This window comes from Muntiacus reevesi, chromosome 3 (assembly GCF_963930625.1).
Source record: "Muntiacus reevesi chromosome 3, mMunRee1.1, whole genome shotgun sequence".
In the NCBI taxonomy this organism is placed as follows: domain Eukaryota; kingdom Metazoa; phylum Chordata; class Mammalia; order Artiodactyla; family Cervidae; genus Muntiacus; species Muntiacus reevesi.
The window spans coordinates 97595497-97613865 of NC_089251.1; the positions used below are offsets into that span (position 1 = coordinate 97595497).

At 39.6% G+C, this 18369-nt stretch overlaps 1 protein-coding gene across 2 annotated transcripts in view; it reads left to right on the forward strand.

The window, feature by feature from the left end:
* Positions 1–16149, forward strand: part of MGAT4A (alpha-1,3-mannosyl-glycoprotein 4-beta-N-acetylglucosaminyltransferase A) — a 114708-nt gene extending 98559 nt beyond the window's left edge. For both annotated transcript variants that reach the window (XM_065929742.1, XM_065929743.1), the window contains exons 13-16: positions 1326–1404; positions 2213–2279; positions 10596–10708; positions 10850–16149. In XM_065929742.1, coding sequence (XP_065785814.1) covers positions 1326–1404; positions 2213–2279; positions 10596–10708; positions 10850–10876 — 286 coding nt within the window. In that variant the 3' untranslated portion in view covers positions 10877–16149. The remainder of the gene's footprint in view (positions 1–1325; positions 1405–2212; positions 2280–10595; positions 10709–10849) is intronic.
* The last annotated feature ends 2220 nt before the right edge of the window (positions 16150–18369 follow it).

Consider the following 18369-nt stretch of genomic DNA (forward strand, 5'->3'; position numbering starts at 1 on the left):
TACAAGCAGCTTCTTATTAGGGTCCCCTGGTCGGTGTGACATTTGAAAACCAAATTCTTGCCCACAAATACCATACTATAAGGGTATCGTAACTATTCTGTGACTGTTACTCACTATTTTTAACATATAAGGTAGTTTTAGTCAATTCTCAGGAACTTTCTGGTACAACCGTGTGAGGTAGATGGAAATAGTTGATTATATTGAGGAAACACGGGCTCAGAAAGCTTAACGAAACTTGCACAAGGTGAGAATTCTAGGAAACGAGAGATCCAGGGAGGAGCCTCTGACTCCTTGGCATGAGCTTTTAACCACTGAACTTCACTAAACTCAAGTTTTAGGTTTAGACTTAGATATGCTTGGCGCCCTATCCAGCTTCCACCCTCTCTCACACACTTTGCACGTACACACTAGTTTTCAAAGTATCAAAACACTAGAACATTATACCCAGAGAGTATTTGATATTATCATCAACTCAACGGACATGAGTTTGAAGAAACTCCAGGAGATACTGAAGGACAGGGAAACCTTTTGTGCTGCAGTCCGTGGGGTCACAAAGAGTTGGACAGGACTTAGCAATTGAACATCAATGTCATGTCATCAGTCATGCTATTCAAAGATTTGTTAATGTTGACAAATGGAGTGATTCTGGTATTTGGAATTGGTTAATTCACTTTATCTGTTCATACCAAAATTATTTATATTGGCTAAAACTCGTCTCTGAACTTGCCACAACTCCTTGCTGTCCAGTGAACGTTTTGTCTGATACAAGATCCAGTAGTGGGACTTCCCTGGTAGTCCAGTGGTTTCAGAGTTCGTCTTGCAAGGCAGGGGACACAGGTTCAAACCCTGGTCAGGGAGCTAAGATCTCACGTGCTGTGGGGCAACTGAGCCTGCATACGACAACTACTGAGCCCGCGTGCCACGACGAAAGATCCTCCGTGCTGTAGCCAAGACCCAATGCAGCCAAATAAGTAAATAAACAAATAAATATAGGAAAAAAAGATACAGTAGTATTCTATAGCAGCTACAATTGTCATTTTCCATCAAAAAGTTTATATATTTAAAGCAGTATAAACAGCAACAAAAAACTGTCATCATTTTTTTTTTTTGGTCTGTTAAGTGCATTATTATGTTAGCAGCAAGCCTGCCCCTCTGACAGAGGAGTTGATGTATCCTCCTTAGCTTTTTAATATCCATGCAGCTATTCAGAACACGTGATGTGTAATTACAAACTCCAGTGTCAACCTTATGCTAAGGTAAAGGCCATCTTCCTGAATCTTTGTCAAGTCTGATTCATATTCTTATTTTTATGTTTGTCTTTCCAGTTATTTGTTTCATAGTGGCAACCAGGAACATCCAGGGGATATTCTGCTCAACACAACTGTGGAAGTTTTGCCTTTGAAGGTATGACTATGTTTCCCCTTCAGCTTCCTTTGAGAACTAATACTAATAGACTTAATTTGAGGCTCTTCTTATGAAAGAAAATTCTTATGATTGCAGGACCTTGGTGGTGAGGCATACCGACTCTTTTTGGAAATATGAAACACCTAGTATATTGTCCTATTTGCCTTATTCATAGAAACAGCCTTTGTTTTGTTTCCTGTTGGAAGATTTCTTGGACATTTGTACTGGGAAAATAGATGAATCATTATTTTATGTTAATACTTACTTGCTGTTTGTATTTTGAATCCCAAAATGCCATGTAGTTTCAACGCCTGTTGAATAGTACAGAAAATTAATTTATTGGGTTTTTAGGAGTGCTTTGGAGAAGGAGATAGCAATTCACTCCAGTAGTCCTGCCTGGAGAATCCCATGAACAGAGAAGCCTGGCGGGCTACCAGTCCATGGGGTCACAGAGTCAGACACGACTGAGTGACTTTCACAAGGGATGCTTAATATCTTTCTAGTTAACACACCGTTCTTTACTTCTGTCTGTTTTTAATAGAAAACTGCATTCTATTAAATTGATCTAAATTGGGAAATAATTAAAATTTAAAATTCCTAGCCAACAGTGTATTATATACAGAGTCAGATGATGGTTTAAGAAAAGAGCACTTAACACTGATAAGCCTTTTGAGGTTCAAGACTGAAAGGGCATTTTCTCTTCAGAGGTAGCTGTGCCACAGATGTCACTTTTATGTTTATAAAATGGATTAATGACTTAGATTTATTTTAAATGGAAGTAATTATTCATGTTTTTGTTCTGTTTTAGAGTGAAGGTTTGGAAATCAGCAAAGAAACCAAAGACAAACGATTAGAAGATGGCTATTTCAGAATAGGTAAGACTCACTTTACACTAGGAAAATGTCCTTTCCTTTTCTGAACCTAGTCCTAAAGTAATTTTAAGTTCTTTTCAGATGTTAAGCAGGTTTAGGATTATATATACCAGTGTACTCTTTTATTGTTCTCGTGTTCTAGTACATTCTTTTATTATTATCTTGACCCAACTAGGATTTCTGAGCAATGGTTCATTTCCTGGTTCCTCTCTCTCTCTGCTGTTTCATTGTTGTCACTGGCAGATAATCCATCTTTAGCAGGCTCCTCTCGTGGGGTCAACAATACCCGAGTGCCAGAATTCGTGTCTTTAGCCCTGCCTCCCTCCTGAGCTGTGCGTCTCTACTGAATACCCACTGAAAAACCTCCTGGAGGCCACGTGGCCGTCTACCCTGGGCGTCTGCAGTGGGGACATTTCTTTATTGGTTACATGGTCTGTGCCATTGGTGCTCATCTAGCTGCCTGGTCCAACCCTGGGAGACACCCTGAAGTCCCACACCCCTTTACTGTCCATTAGCAGAAAACATCTGCATTAAGTCCCCCACATGTGCATGAGTTCTGTTCTGAGAGTGCGTTCCTAAGTCCTGTTTGTTCGTTAAGTCCCACAAGGTTAGCCTTGGTGTCTAACACAATCAGCTATATAGTTGTTGTTCACTTGCTCAGTTGTGTCCGACTCTTGTGACCCCATGGACTGTAGCCTGCCAGGCTCTTCTGTCCATGAGATCTCCTAGGCAAGAATACTGGAGTGGGTATCCATTTCCTTTCCAGCGGATCTTCCCCACCCAGAGATCAAACCCGGGTCTCCTGCATTGCAGGCAGATTCTTTATCACCTGAGCTACCCGGTATTTAATAATAGAGCCTGTTCCTTGATAGATATCAACTCAGTGAATGATTGGATATTTTCTTTTACTTAAATAATTTTTTCTTTTCCTAGTGGTATGCAGAAGAGACTATATTGGTCAATTACTATTGTAGGTATACAGAACAGATATATTCTTATAACTCTCTCCAGCAGTTTTGTTTTGTTTTGTTAAAATTATTTTATTTCTTTATTTTTGGCTGTCTGGGTCTTTGTTGCTGTGTGGGCTTTCCTCTAGTTGTAGAGAGTGGATGTCCCTCTCTAGTTGTAGAGAGTGGAGGTCCCTCTCTAGTTGTAGAGAGTGGGGCTCCTCTCTAATTGTAGAGAGTGGGGGTCCCTCTCTAGTTGGAGAGAGTGGGGGCTCCTATCTAGTTGTAGAGAGTGGGGGTCCCTCTCTAGTTGTAGAGAGTGGGGGTCCCTCTCTAGTTGTAGAGAGTGGGGCCCCTCTCTAGTTGTAGAGAGTGGGGGCTCCTCTCTAGTTGTAGAGAGTGGGGGCTCCTCTCTAGCTGCAGAGAGTGGGGGCTCCTCTCTAGTTGTAGAGAGTGGGGGCTCATCTCTAGCTGCAGAGAGTGGGGCTCCTCTCTAGTTGCAGAGAGTGGGGCTCCTCTCTAGTTGTAGAGAGTGGGGGTCCCTCTCTAGTTGTAGAGAGTGGGGGCTCCTCTCTAGTTGTAGAGAGTGGGCCTCCCTCTAGTTGCAGTGTGTGGGCTTCTCATTGCGGGGGCTTCTCTTGTGGAACGCAGGCTCTTGGGTGCGTGGACTTCGGTGGTTGTGGCCTGTGGGCTCAGCAGTTGCAGTTACGGGTCTGGAGAACACAGGCCCAAGAGTTGTGGCAACGGGCTTAGTTGCTCTGGGGCACGTGGGATTTTCCTGGACTGGGAATCAAACCCACATCTCCCGCACTGACAGGTGAATTCTTTACCACTGAGCCACCAGGGAAGGCCTCCAGCAGCTTTATGTTCGGCAAACATCATTCAGTTTTTGCTACGAGGCTTGTGCAAACACCCTGACTAATTTCTATGTCATTTTAGTAGATTGATGAGTTTAATTATTTTTATATTTGGGTTATATTTTAGCCCACTCTATAAATGTTCATAAAATTAGCTGTGTATATGAGACATTTATTAATCCTATTACCTGTCAATTATTTAATTTCTGAGAATGTTCTAGGTTATGAAAGTAGCATAGAAAATAGAGACATTTATGATTAAATGTCTCTCCAGTAATTTGAAGATAATGGCCATCTAAAATATCAACTCATACATATTTAGAACCAGAAGAGAACTGTTGGGCGATGAGACCTAGAAACTTGTGGAACAAAAGCATGCATGAGAAGCAAAAGCAACTGATTTTTTTTTTTCAACCGAATATGAAATAATCTGCTCCCTTAAGAAGCATGCTTTAGTGGAATAACGTGTGAGGGGCTTCACAGACCTTCTCCTAGTGAGTCTACTATAACTGGTAACAGTTGTTTTTCATAAAAGTACAGCAAATGGGGAACTATTTACTTATAACATCTGAATCTCAGTAAAAACATTAAGGGTCTGTGGCATTAGAGGGACTTCCTTGGTGTCCAGCAGTTACGACTTCACCTTCCATTGCAGGGGAATACAGGTTCGATCCTTGGTCTGGAAGCTAAGATTCCACATGCCTTTTGGCTAAAAAATGGAAACATGAAACAGAAGCAGTATTGTTACAGACTTCAATAAAGACTTTATTTAAAAAATGGTCCACATCAAAAATTTTATGGCATTGGAGCTCTGACCATTGCCTACTCTGGCCAAGCTCAGTGACACAGAAGCCCCTCTCTGCTTGTCCAGCCGTGACTGCTGAGTCTGCCTCCTGCCAGTTCCTGCCGCAGGGCGAAGGCATCTCACTAGGAAAGGCAGGCCACCAGCACCTGTCTCCCTGTGCCCAACCCCAGCTCCCTGTTGCAGAAGCTCTATCCAGACCCTTAGAGACCTGAGGCTGCCTTCCTCCACCCCTCCTCCATTCCTAGGGTAAAGTTTCGCTGCAGGCATGGCAGGGCATGAATTCTCGGTCCCCGTTGCCTCTCCCTGCCCACTGGTCCCCTCTTGCTGGGAGAAGTCAGCAGGACATGAAGGGCTACTGCTCCAACCCAGAGGTTGTACACCTCTGCTTGAACATCAGGAATGTCACTTCCCCCCAGCTGCTGTCCTTGCCAGGGACCCTGAGCAGTGGTGCAGAGGTGTGCTGCAGGGGAGAGGCAGCCCATCAGAACAGGGGGCTCTGCAGCTCGCCCGAAGGGGACTGACTTGGAACAGAGCTTGGGGGAGTTCACGCCCAAGGGTGCTGTGGAATATGCTGGAGATTTATGGTGAACAGTTGGGAAACTGGCAGCTACATTCAAGCTAAGCTGTAGCCCATACAGTACCCCGTGACGGAGAGAACCAGAGAAAGAGAGAGGTCGTAAGAATCCTCTTGGGACTTTCCTGGCCATCCAGTGGCTAAAACTCCGCCTTCCAGTGCAATGGGAACAGGTTTGTTCCCTGGCCAGGGAACTAAGATCCATACACCCCAGGGTACAGCCAAAAAGTTAAAACAAAAAAAAAGGTAACTACTATCCTTAATTTTATGGTTACTGTTTCCATCTGTGCTTTTAATACATATGTAATATACCCCTGAATAATGCATAGTCTTATTTTGTTTATTTTGAAATATAAATGATTGTCATTCTGTAATCTACAATTTTTTGTCTCTCACCATTGTGAGATTCAACCATGTGGATCTGTGCATCTGGATCATTCATTTTCACTGGATAGAACTGCAGAGATGATACTGTCTGTTCTTCTGTTTGGTCATAAAGTTTGTCTTCATCTTTTTGCTGGTATAAAAACATATGCACATGTACTAGAGTTTCTCTCCAGTGTATGCTTAGAAATGGAAGTAACTCACAACTGCATTATCTGCAACTTTACTTCATTCTCTTTATCCTTTCTTCATTCTTTTAATTGACTGCCTAATATTCCCTTGTATTAGCATGTCCTAATTTAATTAGTCAGTCTGCTAATCATTGCTACTAAAATCATTTGCAATTTTTACTGCAGTCTGTATATGCCTTCTGCACATGCAAGAGTATTTCTTCAGCATAAAATTGCTGGGTGAGAGGGTTTTAATGAGGCCAGTCTTATAATTTACTAATTATTTTTTCTAATTAAATGATCTCATCAGATGAGGTCAGATATCTCATAAGTTAAAATGTTTCAAGTTCCACAGTGTTTTTCAACCCTGACTCTACTTCCTAATTAAATGTTAAATAGTACTGTTTTTGTAGCATACAGTCCCTACCCCAGTCCAAATATGGACATACTTTTATGAAACAAGTATTAATAATTTTTTAATAAAAAGATTACTTAGGAAGTCCACATGTTGAATATTTCCTGTGCAAATGATACATGTAGATGTAGAACCAAATCACGGTGCTGTGCGCCTGAACACTGTAAGTCAACGGTTCTCGCGTGCCAAGTTGCTTTAGTCGTGTCTGGCTCTGCAACCCTGCGGACTTCAGCCCGCCAGGCTCCTCTGTCTGTGGTATTCTCCAGGCAAGAATGCTGGAGTGGATTGCCATGCTGTCCTCCAAGGGATCTTCCCAGCCCAGGGATCGAACCCTCATCTTTTACATCTCCTGCATTCGTAGGTGGGTTCTTTACCACTAGCGCCACCTGGGAAGCCCAAAAACTACACTCCAGTATAAAATAAAAATTAAATTAAAAACAAGAATATACATGGTTATTCAAGAAAATGAGTGTAAACTTTACCAGTATGGTTTTCAACTTGAGTGTGTCTTATCTAATTCTGAGCCTGGTCATTGTATTTTAAGACTTTAGAATTGACACATAATTTAACAGCGCAAGGGTTAGCTGCTTGTTTGAATGGCCTGTGAGCAAAGAATGTTGAAATGTTTTTCATTGTTTATGTTCATTGTTAAGTGGTTGAGAAAAGAATAGTCCTATGTCGTGGTATGTAAAAATGAGAAAATATCCCAGCTTCGGTGCCCACGAATGGTTTGCTTGGAGCACGGCTGTGCTCATTTGTTCCGGGTTGTGTGTGTCTTTTTGCTATGACAGCGGAGATAAGCGAGCAGTTGCCAGAGATGGAGGTGGTGCTCCTGTTGCTTTGAATTGCTCCTCAGGGTACCACCAGTGGCACTGATGCATTATAATTTGACAGTGTTTGATGTGCCACACACATCACTCTATTGTGACATTTAAAAAAAAATTACCAGTGATTACCCTTCAGGTAGAAATAAGAAGAGAGTGGACTTTGAATGTTGTGCTTTTTAACACAGTGGAATGTGGGTTCTTCTTACAAAGTCAGATGGCAGATCATTGTGTTTACTATGTAAAGGAACTGTACTAAAGAATATGTTACCAAACTAACCACTTACAACAACATCCCCAGCTCACAGGCAAGCAATGGTCAGAAAAACTAGAAAATTTAAAATATATCTCCTCCCTGAGAGTTTCTTCACAAAAATAAAAGATTGTAATGAGGCTGTAACCAAAGTGGCTCCCATGTTAGCAAGCGAGAAAACCATCCACCAGTGTGTAGCTATAACAGCCAGAGATATGTGTGCAGAGAAAATAATCTTATTTCAGACCATTAGACTTCCAGTAATAACTTTTGATTGAGGAGTTGGGGACCTTGAGAGCAATGTCAGTTAATCAAAAGGCAAGCAAATTATTTGGGTAGTTTTTTTTTGGCTTGAGTTGACAGACACTACTGCCTTATCTGTTAACAACTACTGCCTTGTTATTTGGAGTCAGTGCCAGGTTTGAAGTGACTGAAGAATCGGCCTCTGCGAATAGTCTGTAGAGAACAAGTGCAGGCAAGAATGTTTTCAAACAAGTTGCTGCTGCTGCTCCTAAGTCGCTTCAGTCGTGTCCGACTCTGCGACCCCATAGACGGCAGCCCACCAGGCTCCCCCGTCCCTGGGATTCTCCAGGCAAGAACACTGGAGTGGGTTGCCATCTCCTTCTCCAATGCAGGAAAGTGAAAAGTGAAAGTGAATTCGCTCAGTCATGTCCAACTCTTCGAAACCCCATGGACTGCAGCCTACCAGGCTCCTCCATCCATGGGATTTTCCAGGCAAGAGTACTGGAGTGCCATTGCCTTCTCCATCAAACAAGTTGAGAAGACACAAAATTTGTACAACCTGAAGCAGAATCTGCTAGGATGTGTTACAGTGAATGGTGGTAAAAATAATACCCCTGTAGGAGAAGGGTTTGATGGACAGAGTTACGAAGCTTGCAAAACTAAGTGTTTACTGATGTGTTTAAAATGGATAACCAACAAGGGCTCACTGTGTCGCACATGGAACTCTGCTCAATGTTACCTGGCGGCCTGGATGGGAGGGGAGTTTGGGAGAGAATGGATACATGTATATGTATGGCTGAGTTGTTCTGCTATGCACCTGAAACTATCATAACATGGTTAATCAGCTGTATTCTAATATAAAATAAAAAATTTAAAAAAACCGTAAGGTGTTTCAAGCCTACGGTTATCTTATTATGCGTCAATAGATGCTTTACAGAGTGTTTGAATCTGTCGTGTATGATTAATCTATTGAACTAGTGGTATTGCCAATGAATTTTACTCACTCTCATTGACTTCATCAACAACAGTTCTGTGAATTTTTGTCAGAAATAAGAACTGAATATTCTGACTTGCCCTACCAAGCAGCAGTTCTGGGACTTAGCAGTGATAAAATGTTATTTATTTATTTTTAAGCTCTGGAATGAGAATTGAAAATTTTCCAAGTGAGAAAGTTTTTGAGTGCTTTCAACTACTGTTATCTTTTTGAAAATTAGTTTTTGCTTCAGACCTGATCATGTTTCTTAGTGAATTCAACCTAAAATTATTAAAACAGTGCTTATGTGCAAAACTTATATTACATTCAAGTCACCTTGGTGACACCAAACTACAAGAAATATCAAGCTAATTGACGAGGTTCCACTTAACCTTTGATTGAAAGTGATTCATCTGTAATGTTACGATAAGGTAGATATCTTTTGAAGAAAAGACTCTTAATAGAATTTGATGCAGATACTTTCCAAGTCATGGATATGCTCCATTAAATCTTGCGCTTATGGATTAATAACATCATTTGGCAGTATCTTATCTAGGCTGTGTGAAAGGAAACCTTCAAGATATATCAAAATCTCCTATGTTACGTGGCAGTTTGGGGGAGAGTGGATACGTGTGTATGTATGACTGGGTCCCTTTGCTCTGCACCTGAAGATATCACAACATTGTTTATCCCCTATGCTCTAAAGTAAAAGTTTTTTAAAAAGTCAGGGGATAAGCCATATCTTTTAATGCTAGACAAATTATTTCAGGACTTTTTTTTACTTTACCAAAGTGTTGCACAAATGTTTAATAGTAAATAAATATGGATTGAGAAAAATATTTTAAATTGAAAAATAAATTTCTTCATAAAAAGAAGCCTCATTATAGATCCACATTAACAGATTAATATTTGTGATCAGTTTTGATAAGGAACATTGAATTTGAGTCCCAGGTAATTTGGATTCCTCCAAAAGGAATTACATTCTCCTTAGTACACCTGTATTAGCAAAAAAAAAAAAAGGTGCTGAGTTATTTTGAATTTCAAAATAAATAAAGATAAAATACTTAGTTGAAATTTTGAATTTCATCAATAAAAATTTTATGGGAACTAGTTTTTCTCTTTTCCTATACAAGTACCTGTGTGATATTCTCAAATGCCCTCTTGAGCCATGAAGCCTAAAATATTTACTATCTGCTGTTTTTAGGAAGTTTGCCAATCGCTGGCTTAGAGCAGTGTGACTCAGAACAACCATTTTTCTGACACTTTTTCAACAGTGTTTTTGTTTTGTTTCCTTGCTGTTTCCTCACAGCAAGAAAAGTAGAGTGGAGAGCTTATTATCTTTTCTAGAAGGTCTTGGTCCTTATCCTTACAGGAGAGCTTTATGAACTTGTCATTTATAATGGAGTTTTGTATTAGACCTGCCTTGAAGATGTATCATATCTTAATTCCTCCTAGATTTGACCTTGGAAATCACTCAAAGCCAACCATTGTGTGTATGTCTAATTAAAGCAGTGAAATTTGTTACTATTGACTCAATCCTCAAAGCAGACTGAGAGATGGTGAGGAGTATGTTTTGTAAGGCTTCTAAGTCATATTTTACTAAAAACTTGTGTTAGTTTATGTCAGAATATATTTACTTTTTATAGCTCTGCCTGTTAAATAGGTTGCTGCTCATGTTTTAAGGCATGTACTACTTCATGAAAAATTTAAACTTGGAATAAAGATAGTAGGAAGAAAAAAAAATTCATCCATCCTTTGTGTAGAAACATCTACTGGAAACATTTTGGTGTTTTCCTTCCCTGCTTTAAGTCACTGATAGTTTATGTGTGCTTGTTTTGGTCTTACTCCAACAAGTGTTGATTTTTCCTTTGCAGGGAAATTTGTAAACGGTGTTGCGGAAGGGATGGTGGATCCCAACCTAAACCCCATTTCAGCCTTCCGACTTTCAGTTATTCAGAATTCTGCTGTTTGGGCCATTCTTAATGAGGTAAGACAATACATGAAATCAGTGAAACAGCTTAGATTCTACATTTTTTTTTTTTTTACAACATTTGGATTTCATACTTAAGATCTTTTTCGAATTGAAAATTGATTGCCATATCATGCTGTTCACTATCTTGTATTTCAGATCCATATTAAAAAAGTCACAAACTGACCATCTCCTAAGAAACCAACACATTTTTTTCCCTGTGAATTTGTTGATTAAAGACAGCTGAGCACGTACGTGTTTTCGGTAACTTGAATTCTACCTCTCGTGAAATCTACTGTAGATAAAATGATTGTCATATTTCCACTTGGAAAATGAATCTCCCACGGATAGTTGTATTCATTTGAATCTAAGCTGTCCTCCAGTTTTAACTCAACTCAAATGTTTTACAGTTATGACAGCCTGTTAATATGACTTGTACTATTTTGGTATTATACTAATACATAAGAGTTGTACATATTGTTACATTCATTAAATTTGAGAAAAATTAATGTTAAATACATTTTATGAAGGGGGTACTTTTGAAGTTCATTTATTTTAGTATTATAGACCCTCTTTTATAGATGATCAGGGATTATATATATATATAAATATATAAATATACCTAAAATGTTATGGAGTTAATTTATTAGAAACACTTAAGAAGTACATATTTTTGTGCAGTAAATTTTTGAATCAATACTTTTTTTGAAAACCAGTTACCTTGCTTTTTTAAGTTCTTTCTATATTTTTCTTTGGAAATGCAAACATTACAAGTTAATGCCATTTTTCAAATGCACTGCCATTTAAGAATGATTCTAGATTGATTTCCTAACTGAAGTACTTTTATAATCACAGTGATTCTGAGCAAAATATTTTCAAAGCCGTCTGTCATTCCTTAAAGCCAAGATTTTAAAGACCAATGTCCTTCTTGAGGGTTATTTTACTATACTATGTATGGTGTATAGCCACAAAAAATCAGTCTGATAAGTTTTAATGTGCAAGGGTGTTGCATTTCAACCCAAATTACCATACATTGAAGTCATTACATTTCCTCTGATATGTAAAATGACAAACTCTTCTTTCTGTATTAATCTTTGTCTAAAATCCATGAATTAGATGCATTTTCTCTTGATGCTTTTATATCTGCACTCATTCTGAGTTCTGACAAAATGTTTTCTAGGTAATACTGTTGTATGAGTCACAGTTGGTTTAATTTTAAAGAAAAATGTAATTGTAATGGTGGGGTTTTGGTGAAAGGTGTTGTAACAGGTGTATGTTTTTCAAAATAATTTATTCTGTTCCAATATGAACTTGTAAGTAAATTCACATCCAAAGAGTATTTATTACTCTTAAACCTGTAATTCCACATGATGTCATTACTGTAGACAAAAATATTATCAGCCTTGGCAGTCAGTGATCTTAACGGAAGTCTTTTACAAAATTATGAATTATCAACATCAGTTCCCAATCACTGTGGTGTCCTCAGGTGGGTTGCAGGCAGTTACAGGTGTGCTGAGGTTAAATCCTCTGGGCTTTCAGAATCGCCCATGGCTAAGGCCTTGGGCATTGGAGGTTCTAGCTGGTTGCCTTTAGCTTGGAGAAGTGTCACCTGTACCCAGTAGGCTGAACAAATAGCTTTCAAACAGCCTTATTTTCTGTACAGAGTCATGCAGTGAAAAAGGATGGAAAACAGATAGGGTACAATTTTTTCCATTACTTGAATGGTTCTTGATTTAAAAGTTAAACGTTGCCAACAATAATTATTTTTATGTCAAAGTCCAGTTAAACATTTTCCTCAAGGTTTTTAAAATTTACTTTGTATTTTCTTTAATTTACCTTTTCTTCCCAACTCTCCTTGGCCCAGTGCCTGGCAGGGAAACTTCACTGGAAAAGCATAGCCTCTCATTATAAAACATTGGAACCAGCTTCATATACTAAATTGCTGCTCTAACAACTCAGTGTCAGGAGGTGAAAAACCGGGGGTGGGTTTAGAACCCCCTTGTTTCTCTGCTTCCCAAGTAGCTGACTCTGACTTGAGGAAGAAAGGCCATGCTCTGAGAGTCCAAGGAGGTGACAGTAACAGCCGTTCCTGGCCCTTTGTCAGGGTGTATGTCTTGAGACTGAGCCTTATCCAGGCAGCTCTGCAGAGCTGAGGGTGAAAACTTACTAGCTCATCCCTCCTGTTCCTGACAAGAGTTTTAGCCACATCTTATCTTTCAAGGACTCCCTTGTGCGCCCCTTCCTTCCTGTGAATTTGTTACCAGCGCCTCCTTGAGCCCAGAACACTGCCTGACACGTGGCAGGTATCCAGGCAGGATCTGGGGGAGCGGACCAACTCTTCCAGCCCACACTCCTCTTCCTTTTCCTGAACTCTCTTCAGCTGCTGTGCTTGCCACACACTTGCACACACACACACACACAGCCTCAACTGTCTAGTTTCTCTCTGTGGGGTGTGTGTGTGCACAGACATGTACTCACTCTGACCAAACGTCAAGCGCCTGTGGGCAAGCGTGTCCGTCGTGCTTCCTGTCCGTCCCCTGCTGTACAGGTGTCCATGGAGCCTCTCGTTTGCTGAGCTCTCCTCCCCTGATTTCCTCTAGACAATTAGCAGCGTGCCAAGAACAGGCAATTCTAGTGGTTGCCCTTAAGAATCATGTTAGCGACTGAAGTATTGCGACAGAAGATTAGGGAACCTGGAACAGAGAGAAAGTAAATACTTGCCCTTGAATGGACGCTGAACCACTTTTTTCCAAAGAGTGAGTGGGGAAAAGTGTCAAGTGGTGGGACTAGTTTTACTTTTCTGTGTGTCTATGGCATGATGTCTCTGGAGCTCTGCTGTCCTCTGCAGTAGCCACTGGACACCAGGCAGCTACTTAAATTAAGAAAACATTCAGCTCTGTAGTCACACTGGCTCTCCCTTGGCTAGTGGCCACTGGATCAAACAGCACAGATATAGAACATCTCCATCATCCCAGAAAATTCTATAGGACAGCACTGTGTCAAGAGTGCTAATATGAACAGTTTAGAATCCTTTTTAGAATCATTTTAGAATAATGAGTTGCAATCATGAAGCTAAAAGCAGACATGCAGAATATATCATAGTGTAAATGATGATGAGTTTTTGCGGGGAGAAGAGAAAGTTGAGGACCTATTTCCAGGTTTCTGAGATCAAGTTCTAAATTCTTTGCTCTCAGTCTCACGCATTCTTTACGGCAGTCACTATCTCTGCTATTGGAGTCCAGTAAGATCTCCAACTTGAGGTTGAGGTTCCAAAGCTTGTGATAGGACAAGCTTTGGAAAACATGAATGCACGTGGATTATTTAGCATGCAGGCTGTAGACATGTATGTATAGGTTAATTCAACTGTTGGAGATGTCTTTTATAGCTTTTTAGATCAACAATTGCATAGTAAATAATTAGAAAAACTTCAGCAATGCTGTGAAGTCTTCTCTTAAATGTGTCCTAGTAATGAAAAAATTGTCTGCCAACAGTGCTGTCCTCGAAGCCAAGTGTGATTATATGCAAACAGCATGTTTGGAAAGATTGCTCTAATTAATAGCAGTGTGTATTTGTAGCAGCCAGACTTCTGTGGATGACCCCCAGTGACTTTGTAGATTTTGAGTGTATGTGAACCTGTATTATCCATAATTATGTTGTACAGCAAAAGGGAGATTATCTGGGAACAGCTAACCAAATCATGTGGGCCCTGAGTTTTCTCAGGCTGTCAGCAGAAGTCAGAGATTCAAAGCAGGAGGACTTGAGACACCATGGCTGGTTTCAGACGGGGGCAGCCACATGAGGAGAAATGCCTCTTGAGCTGAGAGGCCCCAGCTGGCAGCCAAGGGAATGGAAACTGCTGTCCTGCAGCCACAGGAATTGAACTCAGCTAGCAATCTGAAGGAGTCTGCAGATGGACTCTACTTCAGCAGACAAGAGCCTGGTCCCCGCCAGCACCTGGATTCCAGCCTTGTGAGACCTTGAGCAGAGAGTGCAGTCCTGTCTGCCTGGACTTCTGGCCTACAGAGCTGTGAGATAATAAATGGGTGTTGTCTTAAGCATTTAAATTTGCCATGATTTAATGCAGCAATAGAAAATGAATATGATGTTTAAAAGAGGTGAAGCAGAAAAGTCTTCCTACTTGATTCCTTCTGGTGTGTTATTTCATTTTCATTTTTTAAATTGGAGGATAACCGCTTTACAATATTGTGTTGGTTTCTGCCTTACGTCACATGAATCAGCCACAGGTATACACATGTCCCCGCCCTTCTGAAACCCCTCCCACTGTATCCCACCCGCTAGGTTGTCACAGAGCACTGGGTTGAGTTTCCTGAGTCCTGTAGCAGATTCTCACTTGATGTTTACGTATGGTATGTTTCCATGCTACTCTCTGAATCGGTCCCACCTCTCCTTCCCCAGCTGTGTCCACTGATCTGTTCTCTGTGTCTGCATCTCCACTGCTGCCCTGCAAATAGGTTCATCAGTACCATCTTTGTAGATTCCATATGCACACGTTAATGTACACTATTTGTCTTTCTCTTTGACTTACTTCACTCTGTATAATAGGCTCTAGGTTCATCCATCTCTAGGACTGACTCAGATGCGTCCTTTTTTATTTAATAGCTGAGTAGTATTCCACTGTATATATGTACCACAATTTCTTTATCCATTCATCTGTTGATGGACATCTAAGTTGCTTCCATGTCCTAGCTATTGTAAAAAGTGCTGCAATGAACATTGGGATTACATGTGTCTCTTTCATTTATGGTTTTCTCAGGCTATATGCCTGGTAGTGGGATTGTTGGGCCATGTGGTAGTTCTATTCCTAGTTTTTTAAGGAATTGTCATACTAGATGTATCAATTTACATTCCCACCAACAGTGCAAGAGGGTTCCCTTTTCTCCAGATCTTCTCCAGCATGCATTGTTTGTAGGTTTTTTACTGATGACCATTCTGACTGGCATGAGGTGATACTTCCTTGTAGTTCTGATTTACATTAATAATGAGCTATATTGAGCATCTTTTCATGTTTGTTGGCCATCTATATGTCTTCTGAGAAATGTCTGTTTAGGTCATCCATCCATTTTTTGATTGGGTTGTTTTTCTGGTTTTGAGCTGCATGAGCTGCCTGTATATTTTGGAGATTAATCCTTTGTCAGTTGTTTCGTTTGCTTGGTTTTTTCCTTCCATTCTGAGGGTTGCCTTTTAATCTTGTTTATTGTTTCCTTTGCCATGCAAAAGCTTTTAATTAAGTCCCATTTGTTTACTTTTGTTTTTATTTCTATTACTCTAGGAGGTTGGTCATGGAGAATCTTGCTGTGATGTATGTCAAAGAGTGTACCACGTATGTTTTCCTGTAAAAGTTTTATGGTTTCTGGCCTTACATTTAAATCTTTAATCCATTTTGAGTTTATTTCTTGTGTATGGTGTTAGTAAGTGTTGTAGTTTCCTTTTTTTTTTTTCACACATAGTTGGGTTATTTCTTGATAAACACATGAATAAAGTCTTGTCCTACCAGATTATATAACCAAGTCTCATCTGGGATTCTCTCCCGAAGACCTCAGTTAATTTTCATTGGAAGGTTGTTGGCAAAAACTTGGAGCAGCTTGGAGTAGCAAACACTTGGAGTAGCACGTTTCATAAAGGAACTGCTAGCGTGACATCACAGGAGCAGAATCTAGTGAGGCATATTTTTCCTGGAATCAGTGTCACTTTATGTTGATTTTTATTGTTCTGAGCCTGTCAGTTATTAAGAATGAACAGTGGTATTTTAAATAAGCTATTAAGAGGAAAAAAAAAGTATGCCTTTGTGTAGAGATCAAATAATCTATTCTGTATTACTAAGCACAGAGCAAATCCTATATGTGCTAAACAAAGTTTTGTAATTCACATGTTTTCAAAAATACTTCTGCTCTCAAACTGTTAATTGCTGTTTTAATTTTGTATCCATATTTTTTGTGCTTCTTTTACTATATTGCCATAGCCCTGATTTAAGAAAAGTTGAATGAAAGAAAATGAGAGGCTAAAGTTATCAAAAAGTTGAAGATCTGAGTCGTAATCATATCTGAAGTCCTAAAGAGAAGGAAACATTTCTAAGCTATGGAGCAGTGTTTATAGTGTGTGAGATTTAGTTTGAGAATTGTATATCTTTAATTATTAATCTTAACATATATATGGCTTAACTAATATGCTTCCTTTATTTCTTCAATGCATGTGAAACTACAGTGCTGAAGAGACCACTACAAGAGTATTACTGGGAAAAAAAAAAAAAAGCCTTTTTTTTATATTTATTTACCCGTATCATCAATATCTATACAGAAACTTGACTCTTCTTACCTGAAACACTCGCTTCACCTGTTAGGGTGCTAGCTAGAGCATTTCCAGAGGAACAAACCAGAAGGGGCTGGAGCTTCAGAGTATGTGAGTGGAGAATTTAGATGTCATTCAAAAAAATGTAAACTGAGTGTTGGACTGGAAACACTTTGTGTGGAAAAACGTTAGGAACTGTGGTGCTAAAACTGTTCTAGAATAAGGATGGTCTGTTGTGGGGAACATTCCATACTCTTGGACACGAGGAAGGCTATTTTGTTCAGAGCATTAGTGATTAGCAAATTGCCCTGGAATCAAAAGATTTGGTACTTGAGTTTGATAAGCATTCCATTGTTTGTTCAAAATGCTGTTTGCTGAAATTTGGGTGAAAATACCTTTTGAAGACATAGTCTCAGAGCCTTAATGATGGCCGGTATCGACAGTACTGTAAGATGCACTGCCAGCAGATTTGACATTTTCCGTGTAGTCGGTCGTGTTTTCTAAGAAAGATTTTAGAAATCAGCTGATTAAATGTAACCATTGTTTCATTTATGGGATGAAAGACTAAAGCATTTCTCCTTGAGAACAAACTCCGTTTGGAAAGGCTGTCTTGGGGGTTGGGGTGTCTCTGGAAGCACCCCTGGGAGATGCTGCCTGAAGGACTGCTTTTCCAGCTTGTACCAAGGTTTTTTCTCCCCTGAAATATACTGTACATATTTTCCTTATAACATCTTCATTGGTCGGATTGGTAATAACTGTAGTAATATTTTAGGTCCTGTTGGATTTTCAAAGGCAGATTATTTATTTTCTAATTTGCTGCTAAAACTGAAAAGCTGATAACTGGTCCCGTTGACTGTGCCTTCATCACTGTTTCTCTGTGCCACAACCGTTCATGTGTATTTGAAATAAAGAAGTTTAAAAAGCCATGTTGAATTCAAGACTCCTTCTAATAAAAAACAGGTAAAACTTCATGAGTACCAAGCTTTTTTATTATTTTAGTTTTAACACTGATATATAATAATAGCTTACCGGGACTATTTTCAGTTAGAAAACAGTAGTAGATTGGTGTGTTTTGGAAAGTCTTTAAAGAAAGAAAGAAAAAAAAAAAAAGCCTTAGTTGTTAAGACCATGATTATCAGTGTTACAACAGAGGTTCACTCATACCTTATGTGGCTATACAGTTCCCGGAGTAAGAACAGCTTCTGGGGGCCTCGTCAATCTGCTACATTTTGTTGGTTGGGGTTTTTTTGTTTTTTGTTTTTTTCCATAAATAATGGCTACTAGTGACATTTACTGCCTGTAGTTCAGTGATTCCTAAGGAGACTTTTAAAGCTTAAACTAGGACCCTGTGGCTTATATAAAAGTTTAAAATG